This window comes from Poecilia mexicana, unplaced genomic scaffold, assembly GCF_051168715.1.
Source record: "Poecilia mexicana isolate PSO_F unplaced genomic scaffold, ASM5116871v1 scaffold_2, whole genome shotgun sequence".
NCBI lineage: Eukaryota > Metazoa > Chordata > Actinopteri > Cyprinodontiformes > Poeciliidae > Poecilia > Poecilia mexicana.
In genome coordinates, this window is record NW_028263371.1 from 38122809 (window position 1) to 38142785 (window position 19977).

General features: G+C 39.1%; 3 protein-coding genes across 3 annotated transcripts; 2 read left to right on the top strand and 1 right to left on the bottom strand.

Annotated features, from left to right (window-relative positions):
- Positions 1-1111: 1111 nt before the first annotated feature.
- LOC106925196 (uncharacterized) lies at positions 1112-7160 on the top strand. Its single transcript, XM_014999350.2, has 6 exons — positions 1112-1374; positions 2160-3197; positions 3718-3800; positions 3914-4048; positions 4739-4841; positions 6513-7160. Exons 1-6 carry the CDS (start codon positions 1338-1340, stop codon positions 6581-6583), a joined length of 1467 nt encoding a protein of 488 aa, XP_014854836.2. The 5' UTR covers positions 1112-1337; the 3' UTR covers positions 6584-7160.
- A 2942-nt stretch (positions 7161-10102) lies between these two features.
- Positions 10103-12709, top strand: mettl21cb (methyltransferase 21C, AARS1 lysine b). Its single transcript, XM_088015840.1, has 4 exons — positions 10103-10259; positions 10372-10521; positions 10901-11018; positions 11861-12709. The coding sequence occupies exons 1-4, from the start codon at positions 10110-10112 to the stop codon at positions 12256-12258; spliced, it is 816 nt and encodes a 271-aa protein (XP_087871966.1). The 5' UTR covers positions 10103-10109; the 3' UTR covers positions 12259-12709.
- Positions 12710-12992: 283 nt separating this feature from the next.
- Positions 12993-19897, bottom strand: LOC106925192 (rhodopsin kinase GRK1-like). The gene is made up of 7 exons (XM_014999347.2): positions 17096-19897; positions 15943-16070; positions 15209-15366; positions 14705-14788; positions 14436-14560; positions 14133-14334; positions 12993-13472 (listed from the first exon to the last, which is right to left on the bottom strand). The coding sequence occupies exons 1-7, from the start codon at positions 17792-17794 to the stop codon at positions 13183-13185; spliced, it is 1686 nt and encodes a 561-aa protein (XP_014854833.1). The 5' UTR covers positions 17795-19897; the 3' UTR covers positions 12993-13182.
- Positions 19898-19977: the final 80 nt, after the last annotated feature.

Consider the following 19977-nt stretch of genomic DNA (forward strand, 5'->3'; position numbering starts at 1 on the left):
TTTTAAGTCTTTATCACACACCTGCATGTGGTGCTAACAGTTATTTTTGGTAAAGAGGTTCAAATGTAAGCCTTAACCTTACACCCTCAGGGGGTATAAATAAATTTAAACTTAACATTTTGGGCAAAACCTTTATGCGGAATAGTTTTTGAAAGATCAAAGCCTCTTTTAGCGGATAATAAAAAGTAAAAAAAAATTTAAAGGCACGTGGAGCCTTTGTTTACAGAGCGAGCCGAGGTCGTGGCAGCTGGACCCACCGGTGGGTCCGTCGGGTTCTAGGGGTTAAAAAGCAAAGGCTTAAGTTGTGTCAGAACTTTTTGATTTACTGGACTAAGTGGGCTTTGTTGAAATTTCTGTACAGTCTAATAATGTTTCCAGGACCTTTAGAAGTGAAACAAGCCCACAGCATCACGCATCCTCCACCGTACTTAACAGTAATAATTCAGCTTACTCATCCTTTATTTTATACCAGATCTACCTGGAATGTTTGTTGTTATTTATGTTATTTGATGACCCCAAAACACCTTACTATCCGCCTCACAGTGCATGACAAGATTAATTTGGGTCGTCATCCATCCTCAATGTAGACATTAACCTAAGATGCATCCTATTTATGCCCACGAGAAACTAAAAACGAACAGTTCAACGTTAGAAACTTTTAACCAGCAGCGTTCACATACTCCTGGCCGGTTATCTCTACGGGATTTGTGGCATCAAAAACACAAGGAATAAAGATAGTCAGGCCACGAGACAGGTAGTTAATTATTATTTTTTATTTGAAGGTCAGAGTCCAGCTTCAGATTACCAGTAAACAGATTTGCTTCCTTGGAAGTTAAGATCAAAATTACCGTAGTTGTCCTTTTTAAAAATCACTATTTTCATACAAATTTCTAAAAGAATATTCTGAATTTTATGTCCAAATCTTTCCAATTCTGGCACAAGACTATTTTGTTTTCTGCAGTCTTTATAAACAACTAGCATTTTAATGCTAATGTTTAAAAGCTCCAAATACTCCGAGTTTGTATTATCAATCAGTTTGCGCATGCAGGAGTTTTTGTCTTTATGCAGAAAGTGTAAACTTTCTCCCCTAATAACTGTGTCTGAACCAATGCCAAGAGGAAGCAAAAACTGGAAAAATATGTGGCCCTTTGACAAAATCAGGTCAGGGTTATAAGGTTTATGATTTACACGGAGAAATAAAAAATAGGAGGCAGGATAAGGGCTGTTTAAAAAGATCGGAAGAACAGAATCAAGTTATTGTTCAAGTCAGAGAGCAGAGAGACGACATTTGAAACGGTCTCAACCTGGAATACTGAAGCACATTTTAGAAATCAAAGATGAAGACGCTGGTGCTGCTCTTCGTGAGCGTTACAGGTACAAGAGTTTTAATTTTCAGAGGAGAGGAACGGATTCAATCCTTTCCTGTCCGTCTGGGCTGTTTACTCACGAGTTTTTCTTACTACACTTTTCTAGTCGGCGGAGTTTTGAGCTGTTTTTCGGTAAAGTCTTCTGTCAGAAACGTACTGACAGTGTGATGTTAGTTTAGTTATTCAACAGTGAAAGGTACAGAGGCTGTACTGCTTCGACAGCATCTATAAAAGGAATGGGTCATTTTCCAGACACCTTCCCTCACCGATGAAGGGTCAGAGTTTCATTTTATTGCAGTGACTCCAAAAGTTTCTCTCCGATCAAGCATGTTCAAAACCGATTTAATATCGACGCCAAAAGGATGGCAGTGCTTCTAAAACATGTTTTCATGCCTCTTAACTTTATTTTTGATTATTTCACATTACAACCACAAACTACAATCTATTTTGTTGGGATTTTATGAGAAAGCTATAAACCCTTACAGTCTTACGTCACTTACTGAAAGAGTCTCTTTGAAACCAATTTGTTACAATAGGCTTTAGTTTAGAGGAAAAGGGTGAAAATGGTAAGCATATCTTTTCTCCACCTCCCAATGGTGAATTATTTTCTGCTGGCTTTTCATCCAAAATCCACCAAAAAAAATGTACTGAGGTTTTCAAACATAAATGATATTCTGACATCTTACAGCTACAGCCCTTTTATCAACGGCCATTTATTCTGTTAATAACTTCTGCTTTTTTGCTTTTTTCTTTTTTTTTTTCTTCCAATATTTTCACAATTTTTGTTTAAAGTGGCTCTGGGGATGCCAGCAGTTCCACAAGATCCAGTTCCAGAAGAGAAAAGCCAGCCGCCGGTGGCCGGGGACTTGGTACCCGTCCAGGGTCATGTGGTGGTGGAGCATCCTGCCCCGCAGGTTTTACCTGACCCCAAAGAGCAGCAGGAGAAAACGGCTCCGGCAGAACAGAAAGAGAAAGAGGCTCGACCTGAGACCAAGCTGGAAGAGCTGCAGGTGGAGGAAGAGTTGGAACCAGAACAAGAACCAGCAGCACCAGAGGGAGAGGCAGAGGCTGTAGAGGGTCCCGACGTTCAGGTGGCGTCTGACGTTAATGTTGAAGTTGAAGGACAACCTCAATATGAACTGGAGGAAGAAGAGGAAGAAGAAATCGGCCCTGGTTTTAAGGTGCGATCAGCGCCCAGGGTAGACGCTGGAGCTCACATGGAGCTGGAACCAGAAGAGACACCTGAGTTAAACGAAGCTCCAGAGACATTTCAGGCACAAGCGGATGGAGGAATTGGTCCAGAGATGGGAGTTGAAGAGAGGCACATAGACATGGAGGGGAAACCCCTGGCTGTGATGGAGTTGGAGCCGCTGGACGATGCCGACATGCCTGCAGAGGAAGCTAGCGAGATGTCAGAAGAAGAAATGGCTTACAGAGAGGCTTTTCAGGAACAGGATCCTGCTCCTGCTGCTGCTGAACCCTTTCCAGAGGAGGAGGAAGAAGAGGAGGAGGACAAGGTAGACGGAGAGGAAGATTTGAAGCAGAAATATGAAAATAATGTTCCAGATGAGCAAGAAATCATGGAGCTGGAGCCTGAGTTAACGGGAGAGCAAAATCCAGAAGACGCACCAGATGCTGCGGTTCTGGTTGAGGAACCAGCGGACCCAGCGCCGCAGCAGGCGATGCCTCTGTCAGAAAACTATTTCCCAGAGGAAGAGGCAGGAATGGAGATGTATGCGAGGGATGGAGCGCCAGAGCAATTCCCAGAGGAGCAGGGAATGGGAGATGAAGGTCTTCCAATGATGATGGGAGATGATTCACAAAGGCAAGGTGAGTGGAGATAAAACATTATTCATTTAAACAGCACACTGGCACTGATGAGTTTTATTTAAGATTTCAACTATTGTGTATATTTAAGAGCTTAATTCGGTTATTATAGACGAGTTTGCATAAAGGAATTTATTTTTGTTCATTTTTATTTAAATATAAAACAAAATAGCTTCCCAGATAAATAAAAAATTAGATATGTGTATTGTAGTTAGGATTTTAGGCAAGCCTGGATAATTTCGTTTGCAGTTTCATATAGAATAGAATAGAATAGAATAGAATAACATCTGTACAAGAGCAATGAAAAACAGTTTACTGTATCAGCTTTCTGTATAGCAGCACATATTATTTTAAAAGAAAGGTGCACAAGCTTATATTTTCACATGGCAGACTATCAGATCTTAGATTTTAAGACAGGGCATAGAAACCCACATAAATGAATGTAAATGAAATGTTTAAATGTTTAAATTCTTTTAATTATCCTGCAATTAAGGAAATCTTGCATTTTTCTTTTTTGCCACAGGGGAGCGCTATTGTACAGGTATGATCGTTGATGGGAAGTGTTACCAGTTCGTCAAAGAACCACTCAATTACGAAGATGCCGAGGTATTATTAACACATAATTTCTTCCCGTTGAAATTATTTATGCTTCAAAGTTTCTTTACAAAATTAAGACGATCCCACACAACATTCCTCTGTCTGTTTATTTTTCCTCGTAGTTCTTTTGCCAAGAACAATTTCCAGGAGGCCACTTAGGCGCCATCACGACTCAACAAGTCCACCAAGAGCTGATGAGTCTCATACAGCAGAGCGGAGGATACACACGTACCTGGGTTGGAGGACGACGACTAGATGTGTGTATTCCTCAGTCAGGAAATAACTTCATGTCTTGTCTTGCAATAATAACAGCTACAGAACCTGCACAAGACTAAATGAGGCCCTGAGAGAGTTTTACTTAGAGGCTCGTTTTCAGTGAAGCCTGTCAGCCACCAAACATCCTGTTACATTGTCCATGCTTGAGTTTTTGTGCTTTTTCTATTATTATTTTTTGCATTCTGTATTATTCCAACTTCTCTTAAGTAAAATATTGCGTGACAGAATGTCTTGACAATCACATTGCTCTTCAAAAATATTCATTACGTGAAATTTAAGGTTAAAAACATTCATTTTTGCCAACATTTCATTTGGCTTCTTTTTATATTTTCATTTTATTTATATAAATTCAATGCATTGTCAGATATGCTGTTGTTGGTACATATTGCCTTGCATTAAAGAGATTCTGGGTTCAAATCCAGCGTCTAAACAAACACAATACAGCAGCAGAAATGAATTCATCATAGGTTTAAATTATTACTTTGCTAATGTTCAGTCTAAGGTTTTCTTCCGTATTCAAACTGTCCGCGCAGTTGTCAACATATCCTGAGATAACTTAGCTTAACTTTAACGGGAGGCCTTAATTTTTGGACCGGTTCTGCATCGTTCGAACGGTTCATTGTTCGAGTGGAGGAGCGACGGGTTCTCATGTGGATTTTGCTGCGTTGCAGAGACGCTTCATCTGGTTGGACGGATCCCGCTGGAGCTACGAGGACTGGCTCCCAGGCGAGCCAAACCACACAGCCGGAGTGGAGAACTGCGTGGAAATTCTGGGTAAGAGATGACCTGCTGGTCAGATTTGAGATTTTTATTGAGGTTGGAAATATTTTTTATTTTTATTTTAAATATTAAAAAGAAGAAAGAAAAAAAAGTTTTTAGGGACATGTTGAAATCTAAATTGAAACTGAACACAGAAATTCATATTGAATTTAATTAAAATCTTAAAGAAAAAGTTGCTTGATAGGGACATCTGAGATAAAGGAGCAATGTGTACATGTAACTTTAAAACTGTGAAAGCGTTGAGAAGTAAGGTGGCAAGTTTTAGCTTAAGACCAAATGATTCACTTTTGGAAAAGTTTAGCCTCAATGGAGAGTTAAACTGAAACACAACTTAATTACAAGTTGTTTCCAACTAATATTGGATATATTCACTATGCTGAAAAACGTTGTGATAAGGTTTCTCATATTTTAGCTTGTTTGGTGTAAAGCCTTATGAGGAGTTTATTGAAAACGCTTCACACTGACATATCTCCATAACCCATTTGCATCCTGCTCTGCCTCCTGTCCTGAACAGTCCTCTCCATGTCCAGCGTAATTCACAGGGAGGATGTGACCTCCTGCTGTGACGCAACAGCAGCTGTAAAAAAAATAAAAATAAGACTCCATTCATGTCTGAAAAGCAGCTTGACTTCTACTCAGAAATGCAGGGCAAAAACCTTAAGTCCATAGCAGGTAATATAAAGATGTTAGTGGTGTTTAAAATTACTGTTTAATTTATAAAATCAAACCACTTCTAACTTTAGCCAAGTAGCTATGAGGCGGAGCGGCTAAACAGTGAGTTTAGCGAAAAGAAAATAAAGGAAGTGACATTCCCCTGTGGGTTATTGTCACAAGCTTGGCTGCTTCTTTAAGCAAACATATACACTGCTCAAAAAAATAAAGGGAACACTCAAATAACACATCCTAGATCTGAATGAATGAAATATTCTCATTGAATACTTTGTTCTGTACAAAGTTGAATGTGCTGACAACAAAATCACACAAAAATCATCAATGGAAATCAAATTTATTAACCAATGGAGGCCTGGATTTGGAGCCACACACAAAATTAAAGTGAAATGTTCCCTTTATTTTTTTGAGCAGAATATTTTATTGATTTCTCACATATCCATGTGGGTGACAGCAGACGGGTGGACAGGATGAGAGCTAAAAACAGCGACATGAACAGATTTTCCCTCAGGTTGCCCTCCAAACATAGAAAGGTGAACTGTGTTTGATCGATTCTGCAAACTTAGCTTTATTGGATATAAGTTCCATAATTCAACACTGAATTTCAATCTTGGATGAAGTTTAATTGGCTAATGTTGGCCACTAATGTCTACAAAACTAGTTATTTGCTTTAAGGAACAATAAATTGTTTAGATTTTTATATCTGGTCAAGTTGGTCTGTGTATTTATTTCAATTAATAAGTGAAATGATGGTTAACTGTCTTATTTACTCAAGTTAAAATATGATATTAAAATTTGCTTGACAGAGTGAAATACTTAAAATGTGACAAAAAAAGCAAAAACAGAAGAAATGTGTATGGAGGCAAATTATTGTCAAGAAATAGTACATAATGGTTTATATTTTTTTATTTAAATATTAAAAGTTGCAGTAAAGGAAAGCTTAAATGTATAACTTTTTACTCATGATTTGATTTTTGTCTGCTTTTGTTTCTTCAGGAAACGGAAAGTTTAATGACTTCACATGTTGGGAAGCTCAAGCTTTCGTCTGCTCCTACCCTGCTTTGTAAATTCAGAGGAAGAACAAGCAAGCTACTTTATTTTTTTACCTGAATGTATGCTTAATTCAGAGTTTTATCCATTGCTTTGTGTCTGTATTTGTCAATTAGGAACATACTTTTTATACTAAACAATTAGTCTAAAAGGAAAAACAGATAAGTCAATATTTCAGTCAAAACCTTCTGTGTTTTTGGTTTTTAGCTTCTGTCAATTGGGATTAGTTTGTAAACTGACAAACGATGTTGGGTTTGTTTTTATAAAATGGGTGAAGCACATTTAAAATGCTCCAATCATATTTCAGCAACGTTTGATTTAATGGTGTCAGCTGGTTGGGGTAAAAACTCGAATTATTTCTCCATGTATTTGATTTTTTTTTTAAAAAAAACCTTTTGATAAAGAACAACTTCTTAACAGTGATTATATTGTTGTGAATACCAGCATGAGGTAGCATGTAATTACACTGTTATTGCATGTTTATAAGTGCATGTAAAGACCACTGTATGTTCAAGCTTTAAATACGGTTCAAAAAAACTATTATATTTGCTGTCAGAATAACATGAGATGCAATAAAAAAACAATTAACAAGGATTTTTTTCTCAATCTGTATAAATTAACGCATAATTTAATATTTATATAACCATGTTATTATGAGTGCGGTTTAGGGGAGTGAAGGTGATTTAATTACAACCTTCAGTTGTTAATCTCGTCATGAGTTACATTTATAAAATAAACTTTAAGGGTTTTCCATTAGTTTGCAGCTGTTTCTGATATCCTCAATTAGTTAAAACTATACATTGCCTATTAGGAAATAGAGATGACAAATTTTAAATGTATGTCAAATGCAGTGAATTTAATAAATGACGTATTTGATGTAACTGCCAAGCAAAACACTAATAGTCCGTTTAACTCATTTAGACCAGTAGACCAGGTTAGGCCAGGTCTACTAGACTGTAGACCAGGTTCTGTTTGTTATAAACAGCCAGCTTAAAACTACGAGCGTTTGCAAACCTGATCACAAGCCGATCACACTCTTCTGCTAATAAAGCGTCTTTGTGCATTGAATATAAATCCTCGCCCTCCTTTTAAAATTACTGCGGATTAACACCCATTTACTGATATATTTACACTCCCCGGCTGCAAATAGAGCTACTATAAGCCCGCTGTGACTTACATGCTGCTGTGTGACTCATTTTCCACTGACCCATACACAATATTTTCCTGACCTTTGCACACAGAGATGAGGATTACAAACTCTAAGGTCTTTATCCTGCTGTTATATTTGCTGACTGCCCCACCTATGGATGCATGAATTATCACCACACATACGCACACACATGCACACACACACACACACACACACGTTCTCACCACCATTCCTAATATTCAGATGACAGGGACTTTTGTCAACTATTGTTCAAAATGCCACATGGGTTCTCTCAGGCTTTCCGCTGTTCTCCTACCAGGAAAAGTTATGGCTGCAGGAATTAAGAGATCATGGATAAATGTGCATGTGAGCTCTGCTTACTCAGAGGAATAGCCCTTATAGCCTTAGTGTGCAGTAAGTATTTAAATAGCTCAGATTAATTTATGGACTCTATACATCATCGGAAAGGATTGTTTTTGTTGTTGTGAGTCAGGGAAATACACTGAATTTCACAGCAGAGATTATAAAGCGTAGAACAGAGAGCCATATATTCCTCCTGTTGGGATCACGCCGCTCTGCGGGGATGGAAATCCCCCCCCCCCCCATAATACCTTCACTGATCGTTAGTGTTGCTGTTTAGATGAAAGTGACTCACTGTTTGTGCTCACCATCTGTCAGTTCAAGCCATTTTCCAGCTTCATGCAGCACCGCCACCTGTTTGCCGGCTCCACTCTGTGTGTTTGTGAGCTCAATTCACCAAAGCTGTGAATCCTCCCACCTAAACCTGGACAGCCTGGCTTACAGCGCCGTCACCGAGTCCGTTCTCAGTCAGCAGGCTGGACTCTGCTGCTGGCAACATCACACCCAAAACAAGATTTAGGGAATTGTCTTTTAGTGTGTTTTAATGTACCAACACTTAACTCTTATATGTAATTGTAGCGTTAACTATTGGTCTGACAGCACTCGAGTATACCAGTATTTTCTTTCTGGTATTTCTTGACTAATAAATGTCAACATATATTTCTATTGGTTGAAGGACACCTGAACTTGTCTTTACCATTTTGAAGAGAAGGGAAATGGATCTCAGAGGAAACGTCCCTTGTGTTTTATGTACAGTGTGTCTCTGCGCCAGAAAATTTCTTTATAATATCTGCGAAACCTCCTCTTGCAGAAGCCTATTTATCACCCAGTTATTTCATTAAGGCCTGTGGCAGCAGGGAAACACTTAAAACATGCAGGACCGGGTTGACAGAATTGACAAGCACCGTCCCAGACTTTCTGATAAGCCATAAAAAGTTCAGTGTAAAAATGAGAAATGCTTTAGTTGCAATCAGCGGTAATGAAATTATTAGAGATACTGATAAGCATGGTAAAAAAACAATTTCTGAATGTGGGATTTGTTTAGAAAAACAAATACATCTTTCTTTAATAGCGTCACAGCACAGTATGGAGGATGAAAGGCCTCTTTGCCATCACCCTAATCGTTTTTTTCTCACCGCAGATTCTCAATAACAGTCAACTCAGGACTCTAGTTGGGCCACTCCAAATATATATATATATATATATATATATATATATATATATATATATTATATCAACAGATATAAGCTTATAGAAAGAAAACTTCGAACCATAATCTGCCAAAATAAATCTGTGCTTTTAATTTTTACGTTTAGAGACCCAAATAGAGTTGTTTAAATAATTAGTTGACCAAACATTATTTTTTTGATCTGGTTGCCTCCATCTTTTGTGAGCAGGTTTGCACTAGAAGAAGGGAATAATTACTGTATGACACACATTATTAAATTTAAAGGCGCAATAACTCGCATATCGTCAAGCCAATCAAGAGAACAGGTTGGGACTGCTATGAAACGACAGAAGATGTGAGGAAGAGGATGAAAGGTGGGGGCACATGGGAGAAGGTTTCAATCATTTAGTGCTTAAATCTTCTGCACATGTGCGGCATAGCAGAGGATATAGCATCACACGATGCAAGCTGCTGTTGAAGCGTTGGGAGGGGTCCCTGGCATAGACCCCTGCTTCCCTCAGAGGCAGGTCACAGAGTACAGATGATGCCGTCTCTATAAAGACATGAACTCAACCCACAAAGGTGTGCACTCTGTGGCAAAATAAATAAATAAATTAGAAGAGGAGGATACCGCTTCCTGAAGGTATGTTTCACATTTTCTGAAATTTAACATTTCAACTAATAATTTTCCTTCCACCTACTGAGATGGCTAAAGAATGACACCATATGTGTTTTGCATTGAAAAAAAAATACCTGATAGTACATTGTAATTTCTTTAGAAAACTCTCCATTAGCTCTGGTTGCCACATCAAATAATAGAGGAAAACTTTGTGCTGTTCTCGTCTCTCAGCACTGTTCAGAAGACATGGAAGGATTGCTGTCAGCCAGCCAACGTTTTCTACCAAAGAATTCGGAAAGCAGAAGGAAAGAAATCATGAGTCATGATGAGAAACTGCAGAGCAAGGAAGAAATGACCGATCTGGGTAAACCACAATTCACCCTACCACGACAAGTTGTCACTGAAAAGAACAGAGAACTATTTTTATACAGTTACTTCATTACAAAGCTTGACCAATGCAAATATATAAATGTATCTGATGTCTTGTGCTGAAACTTTAACAGACAAGGATATGATGACAAGAGAGGGTTTGGACAGGAGGAATGTCTGGGAGCCGAGCCTTTACTATCCCCTGGGAAAGGAGTCCTTTCATTTTGTTGGTCATGAAATCAACATCCGGGAGTCTATGGACTCATACGGAGCTCTGATTTGGCCTGGGGTAAGTTTTTCCATCACCACTCTGCAAATTCACTGGACAACAGTTGCTTTTGCATGAATGGTTCCCTGAGTGAGGCATGTTTACTGCCACCCCCCAACCAATCAAAATACAGGAGATTGTCTACATTTTAGGAAGATGCAGTGCAAATTCATACAAAGCAAGTTAAATAGTCACACTATTCTCAGCTGCAATGGGGTGGCAGATGTCCATTGACTGCACCGGTACAAAATGTTCACCTAATTTGTTTTTTATTTTATATTTGTGTGGCCTTCCTCTTTCTGATGCCACTCTGGGCAACTATAGCTACCTGGTCCATATTAAAAATTGCCACTGCTGATAAATGTAAAAACCACAATAAAAAAATTGTCTCTTTTTATAGGCAATAGCTCTCTGTCAGTTCTTAGAAAATAACCAGCAACAAATGAACCTGATGGACAAAGCAGTGCTAGAGCTCGGAGCTGGAACGGGCTTACTCTCCATAGTGGCAAGTTTGTTAGGTGAGTTTGTGTTTACATGGTTTGAACGGTAATAAATTATTTTTAAATTCTTGAAAAGGGATGGATGGATATTGTTAAATTTTAGTTGTTTTTATTGGCTGATGCATTTTTATTTATTTATTTATTTGCGTGAATGCTTTAGCTTTGTAGCTAATTTTAGCTTTAATGTGGGTACATTTTTTGGCGTGAATGTTTTAGCTTTGTAGCTAATTTTAGTTTTAATGTAGGTTGTTGCGTACTGCGTGACGTCAGTTACATCAGATCAACATGCTAGCGATAGCCTGCACGCTATTATAAGTATTTTAGCTAGCTTTAGTTTTTTTTTTGTTTTGTTTTGTTTTAGCTCAGTTTAATTTACAAACTCTGCTTGCACATTAGGTAGTTTGAAACTTTTACTCCACAATTTTACATTTAGTGACTCACATTTAGTGACCCACAATTTTTGACATATTAGCTAAAAAACTATAACACACACACACAGCTCTTGAACAGATGGCCTTACAATCTAGCTTTGTAAGCAGTCGAACTGGACAAATTTATGAGACTCCATAGCTGGGATTTTTACGTTGACTTAAAGTTTTCACTCATTTTCAGCAGTTTTTCAATACAAGTTTTATACAGACTGTTTTGCTTTTTCTGCTGCTTCTCCTTATTTTTCATATTTCTGCAATTCTTCTGCGGTTGACTTCAAACGCTTCTGCAATTTTCACCAAACACATTAAGCTTACAGCTGAATTTTCACAAGCAATGCAAATTTTTCTACTTTTCCTTTTATTTATTTTTTTGACATTTTTGTATATTTTAAAAGTATGTCACTCAAAAATGTCTTACGTCTCCAACAGGTGCCTGGGTGACGGCTACTGATTTGCCTGACATCTTGTCTAATCTGTCCTTCAACCTTCGCCGGAATACCAAGGGCCGTTCCCGCTACATCCCTCAGGTGGCTGCCCTCTCCTGGGGCCAGGAGCTGGAGCGAGACTTCCCCTTCCCGTCCTACCGCTACGATTATGTGCTTGCAGCTGATGTGGTGTATCACCACGATTTCCTTGAGGAACTGCTGAACACTATGCTTCACTTCTGCAGACGAGGGAGCGGGACGACCCTGCTTTGGGCGAACAAACTTAGGTTCCAGTCAGACCAGAGGTTCGCAGAGTGCTTTAAAAGCAGCTTCAACACAACGCTGCTTGTTGAGGTACCGCAGGAGAATATGTGTATATACAAGGCCACAGCAAAGGAGTGAACAAACGAGATGTAAAAGCTGGAAACTAGTTTACGAACTTCCTAAATTTATTTGTCTTTTGTTGGTTTAAAGGAAATGTTTGGCTTGTTCCGTTATCATACAGTTCGTATTTTCCAGTAATGTCACATGAAATCAAATCACTGTAATACTTTCCAAGTACCCTTTCGGTTTTGATACGGGCCTGTATGACATTCCTTGACTGGAGTATAAACACCATATTGCAAAATGCAAAGTTCCTGACACAAGATTTCATATGAATAAACTATTTTTATTTTAATCTTTTTAAACATTTTCTACTTCTGAACAATATATATATATTTTTAGAAATAATTAGTTTCCTATTATTTACCTCAGAAAAAACCAACCTGACACAGTGCTTCATTCACAGTTATTCATTATAAGTGACAATAGTTGATCAATAAATAAATGTTTATGAAATATTTAAAAACAAGTGTGAAAGTTTGAGCTTTTTGGGCCTTGTAGTGTGGAATAAAATCAGTTTTATAATTTGTAAAGAAGAAAAAAACACTTTCACATAAATGGAATATGCTCTATAGCAGCATGTTGACAAAAAAAAAACAAAGCTTTGGAAATGTACGGAAAAATACTGACAGCACCAGATGCATAATTACTAAAACTCTATTAATGAAATTTTTAAAAACGCCTTGTGTGAATTCAGCACACGACCACATGAAATGAAGTTACGTTGTTTGGAATTACTAAATGAAGTCCTCTCCAAATTCAAGCTTCGCCTTTATTTTGTCCTTTGCATTTCCAGGAAAGGAAAACAGTTCAAAACGTTCTCCATCTGTAGTCAGAAAGCTCAGAAGATACTTTTGTCCTTCATGGGGGGCTTTGACAACACCTCTTCTACAGAAATACAAGTCTATTAACTGCATTTATTTTCAGTTTGTGTCCACGACTTTACGATATGCAGCAGGTCGAGGACTTTGGCTGCTCCAGGATGGACTCTCTGCGGAGATCGTTTGGGATGGTGCCTTCAGGTCCCCAGAGGTTCAGCTCTCCATAAATGCCCATGTCAATCATCTCCTCTTGCCAGGGGATCGAGATGTTGCCTGTAGCAAACTCGTCGAAAAATGTCTTATCGGGATCCTCCAAAGCGACACCCCTCACCGAGGAGAAAGCCCCGACGTCATCCAGATCCTTGGCGTAGACTACCTTAGGGTCGGGGACGAAAGGAGGCGGAAGGATACCTGAGGAGTTCAGAAAAAAAATCAATGAGTTAAAGTTTTGCTAGTGCCTACTGAGACTTTATAGCGTTAGAGAACCATTAATGAACATTACATTTGAATTACCAACACATAAAAACTTCATAAACTCTGGAATTTTATGTAATAATCAGTAGACAATTGTGAATCAGAGGGAAAATGATATATTTACAGAATAAAAGTCTGAAAAGTGTGGCATGCATTAACATTTAACCCCTTATACCTCTGTCTATTTGTGTTGTTTCGTTGTTCTCCACCAGTCTCAGGTCTTTGGCACCGTCTTTCAGGTTTTCTTTACCAACTTTATAAACTTTAGCATATTTTCTTTCCACACTGAAGAAAATTATCCCCTTATGATTCTGCCACCATCATGTTTCATGGTGGGGATGGTGTGTGAGCTCTACTCACTAGTTATTGACCTCTGAAGGCAGTAGTTGTATTGAAATTTGTTTAGGGACATCAGAGTAAAAGGGGCTCAATATATATGTATGCCAAACATTTTAGATTTGCACTAACATTCATCTATTTCCACTTCACAATTGGGTAATAGTTTGCGTTGGACTATGGTATAAACACACAACTATACAATTCTCTGTATTTGTGGTTCTCATATGTCAACTCAAGAAACGATCGAAGGCTGCGTACCTGCATTGAGTTTCCTCCAGTTAATGTCTTTGAAAAAAGGATGCGCTCTGATTTCGTCGCAGCATTCGTTCTTGAACCCCATCCTCTGATCGACCTCTTTCGCCAGCAGCCCGTCACACAGCGATTTCGCGTGTTCACTGAAGTTGTCCGTATAGGTCACCACGCGGTTCAGCATGCGCTCCTTCATCTCTTCTCTTTCAACCTGAGCAGACGACGAACAACCTCTCATCAGCTCGTTTATCCTATAAAAACTCCAACATTTCCACACGAGTCGACAGCCGCAGCTGCCAGAAACAGCCTAACCTTTTCTCCTCGGTTTCTAAACGGATTCTTAGCTGCGATAAACTCGTACAGAGTCACCCCCAAGGTGAAGTAGTCCACCGAGCTGTCATATTTATCTCCTTTCAGCATCTCTGGAGCCATGTAACCTGCAAGAGGAAAAGTAATCAGGACAGGCCATTATAGTTATAGAGACACAAATATGGTGGCAGTAACAACGACCGTGATACTTGCACAGAAAAAATTTTAGGTGGTCACAAATGGAGACAATAAGAAGGTAAAATTAGACTGACCTGGTGTTCCAGCGTAGCCTTTGGTCATTGTTTTGCCTTCTTTTAGCTCTACAGCAAGACCCAAGTCAGATATACGAACATTACCTGTTTAAACAAATTAGAATCAAATTAATAGAATACCACATAAAATTTAACTTTTTTTTTTTTTTGGACGTAGAATTATGTTATTGTCGTTGCACAAAGACACAACAGTGAAACTGGCAATGAAATGTCATCACCTGGCCACCGGAACGCACAAAAAACGAACTACAGAAAATCACAAGTGTGTCTATAAATACATAAATATACAAATAATAATATATTACAAAATATGTGTAACTTAGCACTTTCACACAGTCTTACTGATGGTATTGTTGAGCAATCTGACGGCCAATGGGAGGCAACTATTTCTGAGTCCGGCTGTTCGACAGCGGACTCTGCAGAATCTTCTGCCAACCGGGTGACCAGACCGTGGAGAAGATCAGTGTGATCTACAACCACTGAGGTTTCATTAAGAGCATTTACCATCATTGTCAAGCAGCACATTTTCTGGTTTGAGGTCACGGTAGATGATTCGTTTCTGGTGGAGGTGCTCCAGACCCTGGATGATCTGAGCGATGTAAAAACAGGCTCTGGGCTCATCAAACCCCGGGTTGTTCTCATCCACCAGGTAGACGTGGTACCTGAACAGAGCAAACAGCAGAGGACGACTCTTCACATGTAAAGAACGCTGCTAAACATTATATTGTGCACAGATGGATATTATAATACCCATTGATATTTTTCATGTATTTTAATTTAAGTTAGTGAATATGAATTGAAAACTATTTTTTTTTAAAGTCAAATTTTCTGGAAAAGCAGAATTCGAACTTGTTTTCAACTGTAAGTGACGATAAGAGGTCAGCGCTTTAGGAGAACCCACAAAACATTACGCGTCCTCTTAAAATGGATGCCTTGTTTTGCCTTCATAAAGCCTTCCTTTGGGACGTATTTGCATGAACCGATTCTGAACTTGTGCCCTTCTGTTTGGCATTAATGTTGCCGAGATCCTTCATCTGAGTAACGTGAGTTTGGATTTTATAAGCAAGCAAAAAGATGCGAGAAATAAATTCATGCACAGAAGTTAGAGTTAAATTATACTTGGTATAATTGCTGAAGTTTCATCTCGCCTTTTTTAAGCCATTCCTTTCACATCAAGTTATTCTTATGTTGAAAAAGTGGGCTAAAAAAACTGTGTGTGGTTTGCATGGTGAATTTACTTGAGGTCTCCTCCATTCATGATGGTCATGACCAGACAAAGCTCGTCCTTTGTCTGGAAGGCGTAAGCCAACGAGACAATAAAGCGACTGTGGACCTTCTCCAGAATCCTCTTCTCCACCATTGCCCCCTACAGGGATAAAACACGAGAGGCGATTTTAATAAAAGGAGATAAGTGACGTTAAACAACAAAAAGCTACAATGGAGCCTTGTGCATTAGTTCGAGGGTCTGTGGCATTTTTTTTGGGAGGAAGTGGGACGTGCATTTTGCAGGATGACCTCAGCCAAGTCAAGGGCAAGATATAACTGCAAGGAGTTCCCTTCAGAGGAGCTTTTCAGTAAAGCCCCCAGTAATCACTCTATCCCTGTCTCAGTGTTTAATTCTGCAGGCTAAAGCCAAACGAGACAGAGGCAGGGACAAAGATGATTAACACCCCTGCAGCCTGGCAAGCACAGAACACTTTTGCTAATACATAAAGCCAAATTAATACCTTTATTATTCACTTCTTTGGAACAAAAAGCACCTAAGGGGGCGTCTAATTGAATGTAATGCCTGACAAAGTAAAGAAACCAGTGATAAATTCATGCAACAAAACGCTTTATGAGTCGAAATTGTCGTAAATCGTGCAGTCTGCTGTGTGGGAAAAATAAACTTTCACCAGTTCCCACTTTTGCATATCTAATTGAAGAGGAGGAAGTCTGATGTTTGCTTAACTATAAAAGAGTCATATATATATATACACAGCTGAAAATGTTGCACAAGTAAAAATTACTGTCGTCATAGCATCAGTGTTTGCATTGCCTCAGTCTAGGGACGTCTTGGTTGCAACATCATCCAACGTTTCAGGTGCTGTGCATTCACTATCCATCACTATCCATTATGACGTGATCAAGTTCTTGCAGATCAGTCACAGTGTGAGGTGCAGACTATCTGATGATGTGAAAACTTTGATTTTGACAGAATTTGTTATCCTTTTCTTAAAAAATAAGATAAAACTATTTCTTCTGGTGCTTGACGTTTATAGATTTTACATACTTTATTTTATTATTATCATCAACAAAGAAAATAAAGTCCTTTTTCTAAATCGACTCTAAAGACATAGTGTGTTTTCAAAGCCAGCTGAGCAACAGAGAAAAAAAGTGCAGGGTTTTCACCTCATAGCCTTTCCTCTTCTTCAGCCTCTTCTTGTTGAGTTTCTTACATGCGTAAAGTTTCCCGGTGGCCTTCATCTGACAGGCAGACACTTCGCCGAAGCCACCTTTCCCCAGCACACGGAAGTCCAGGAACCAGTCCGCATCCATGGGCTGCATCTCCAGCCACTTCCACTGCAGGAACCTCTTCAGGTACATGCTCTCCAGATAGAACGTGTAAGGGGCCTCACGGAGGTACTCCAGCGTTTTGGCCAGCGATGCAGAGAACAAATCGTCCCCTACAGCCTCCAGGTTTTCCTTTACCTTGGCTATGATGTCCTCAGGAAGGTACGGGCAGAAGTGTTTGGCAGATGAGTCCATGTACCTCTGGACAATCTTGGAGGCTTTCTTTCCTCTGTCGGAGTCCTCTGCCAGGTCATAGTCCTCGATGTCTTTCCACAAACGACAAGCGCCGTGATACTCTTTATTCGCTTCCAAGAACTCCCTAAAGAGGCGTTTGCCGATCGGCTGTTCCACGCAGACCGAGTCAAAGGCCAAATCGAGGGTGTCCCTCAGGCCCTCGCAGATGGTGATGTGGGGCAGTTTGAGGCGAGCGTGGTACTTCTTATCCCGCGCTGCTGCAGGGTTGGAGCCATCGATGCTTCCACGTGCGTTGATGTACGCAGAATTTGCTACCACAGTGGTCAGTCCTCCAATATCCATGTTGAGGGCAAGTGAGTGTTAGGCAAAGGAGAGGGAAGACATTGCAAATGGAGAGCGGAGGCAGATGATGTTTGCTAATAATTACTCTCCAAAAGTGAGGGTGGAAAAGGGGAAAAAGGAGCGAGGAAACAGGAGACAGAGGAGTTGGTAGAGGGAGCATAAGGGGGGGAAATGCAACTCAAGAAGACTGCAGCACACTTTGAGGGACTGCGCTACACAAATACACACACACACAGGAACACACACACCTGAGTCAACACCTTTCAGTAATCCATTAACACCCCGATGCCCCAGACAAAGTGTGCAAGCACCTGCTGGAACAGTACAACTCCAAGAACCGTCTGCAGGAGTCAACCGGTGCAAGTGGGCTCGACTCATTTCGCTGTAGTTTGAAAAAGCAAAAAGGTCTAAAACCGAATGAGGCCGACTATGAACAGAAGTTGTTTGTTGCTAATGCTTATCCTAATTAAAGATTAAAAGGAAAACAATGCAATGACCTGCAAATTATACAAAAAAAAACTAATAAATATAATGTACTTCTCCAAAACATTTAAAAGAAAGCTGCCTGATGGTGAAGAATACAGAGATTTTATGTGACAAAGCAAAACAATGCAGGTCATGTCTGTTACTTGGAAGGAAATGTCATGGGCTTCACACTTTTCTACAAATAAGAAAAAAGTGCCATTCATTTGTTTTGGCCTTATTTTACTCTGATATTGTTAAACTAATCCAAGGAAACATCAACTACTTAAGAGTGTAATTGTGTGTAATTTTACCACAACTTGATACATCAGTTCAATCTAACATCTGAAAATGTAAGTATAACTCAAATGCAAACCTACGAAGACTTGGTGTTTCACCTAAACTGACTGACCACAAACGGAGCTCTCGTTGCTGAAGCAGCCAAGAGGCGCATGGTAACTCTGGAGGAGCTGCAAAGATTCATGGCTCAGGTAAGAACAAATTATGGAAGTATCAGAAAGAAAGCCAATGTTTGGAAAAAAAAAAAAAAAACCCTACAAATCCTGTTTAATGTGACACAGCGAACACGTGGAAGGATTTGCTCTGATCAGACGAGACCAAAATAAAACTTTCTACATGGATTTTGTGGTGCAATATGAATTATTGTTACATCGCAAAACTCAAGTGTGCTCGAGTATTTTAAGTCACGTCATACTTGAGGATCAACGATACAGGATGCAACTTTCAAAAAATTTCTACTTCTCTCTCCAGTCCAAATTAAATCGAAAAACAGGATCAATAATATTTTCAGACTGATGTGAGATGAGATGAGCCTCGCGTCGTAGAAAATGACATTTTTTGCTTTAATAAGCTACTGACCTTGACATCAGATGAGTGAGGCTTCCAGTGCTTCGGATGTTCTGGGTTCGTTTCTGACCTTCAGAAGGAGTCGTCATTAATCTCTTAATTTTGATACTCTGGTTGTTCTTGTGAAGGTTTCATGTTTTCGCCATTTGTAGACCAGAGGTCTCCCTGTAGTCTCAAAGCTTTAGAAGCTGCTTTGTAATCCATGAATTCATGATGTGTTGTATTTCTAGATAACTTATTTTATATTGTGAAACTTATTCTAGTTATGTCTGATGTCTCGGTGTCGAAAATCATATTTATGTTAGATTTAAAAAAAAAATAATGTAAGACAGGTTAGTTTTAATAGTTTCCTCCTCAGTAAAATAAATAATTAGAAAACCACTTTTGTATTTATTCAGGTTACCTTTTTTTGATGACTTGAAACATAATAGTCTAACAAAAAAGCATAAACATAAGAAATCTATAATAATAAAGTGGCTGGTTTTTCACAGGCAGATTCTCTCCACTGATCTGGAGCTTTGCAGAAACAAATAGTGCACGTTACCCAAGTGTGCACCTCCTACCTTTTAAACTTGAATTTTAAGGAAAAAGACAAAAGGGCAATTGAAGAGCACTAAGTTTTAGTTGAAGCTTTGCAGTTTTGGTTGATTGTGCCCGACTTTTCTGTGCATATATATATTTTTTTGTAAATGCTTTGAAAATACATTGTTAAAATTGGTTAAAATTATATAACCAGCTGACGATTTGCTCAGAAATGATGTTTGGTCCTTTAAGGTAAATAAAGCAAAATGCGAGATCCAGGATGCGTCTTTAACTTCAGAGTTTCCACTTCCAACAAAAACGGTTGATGCAAA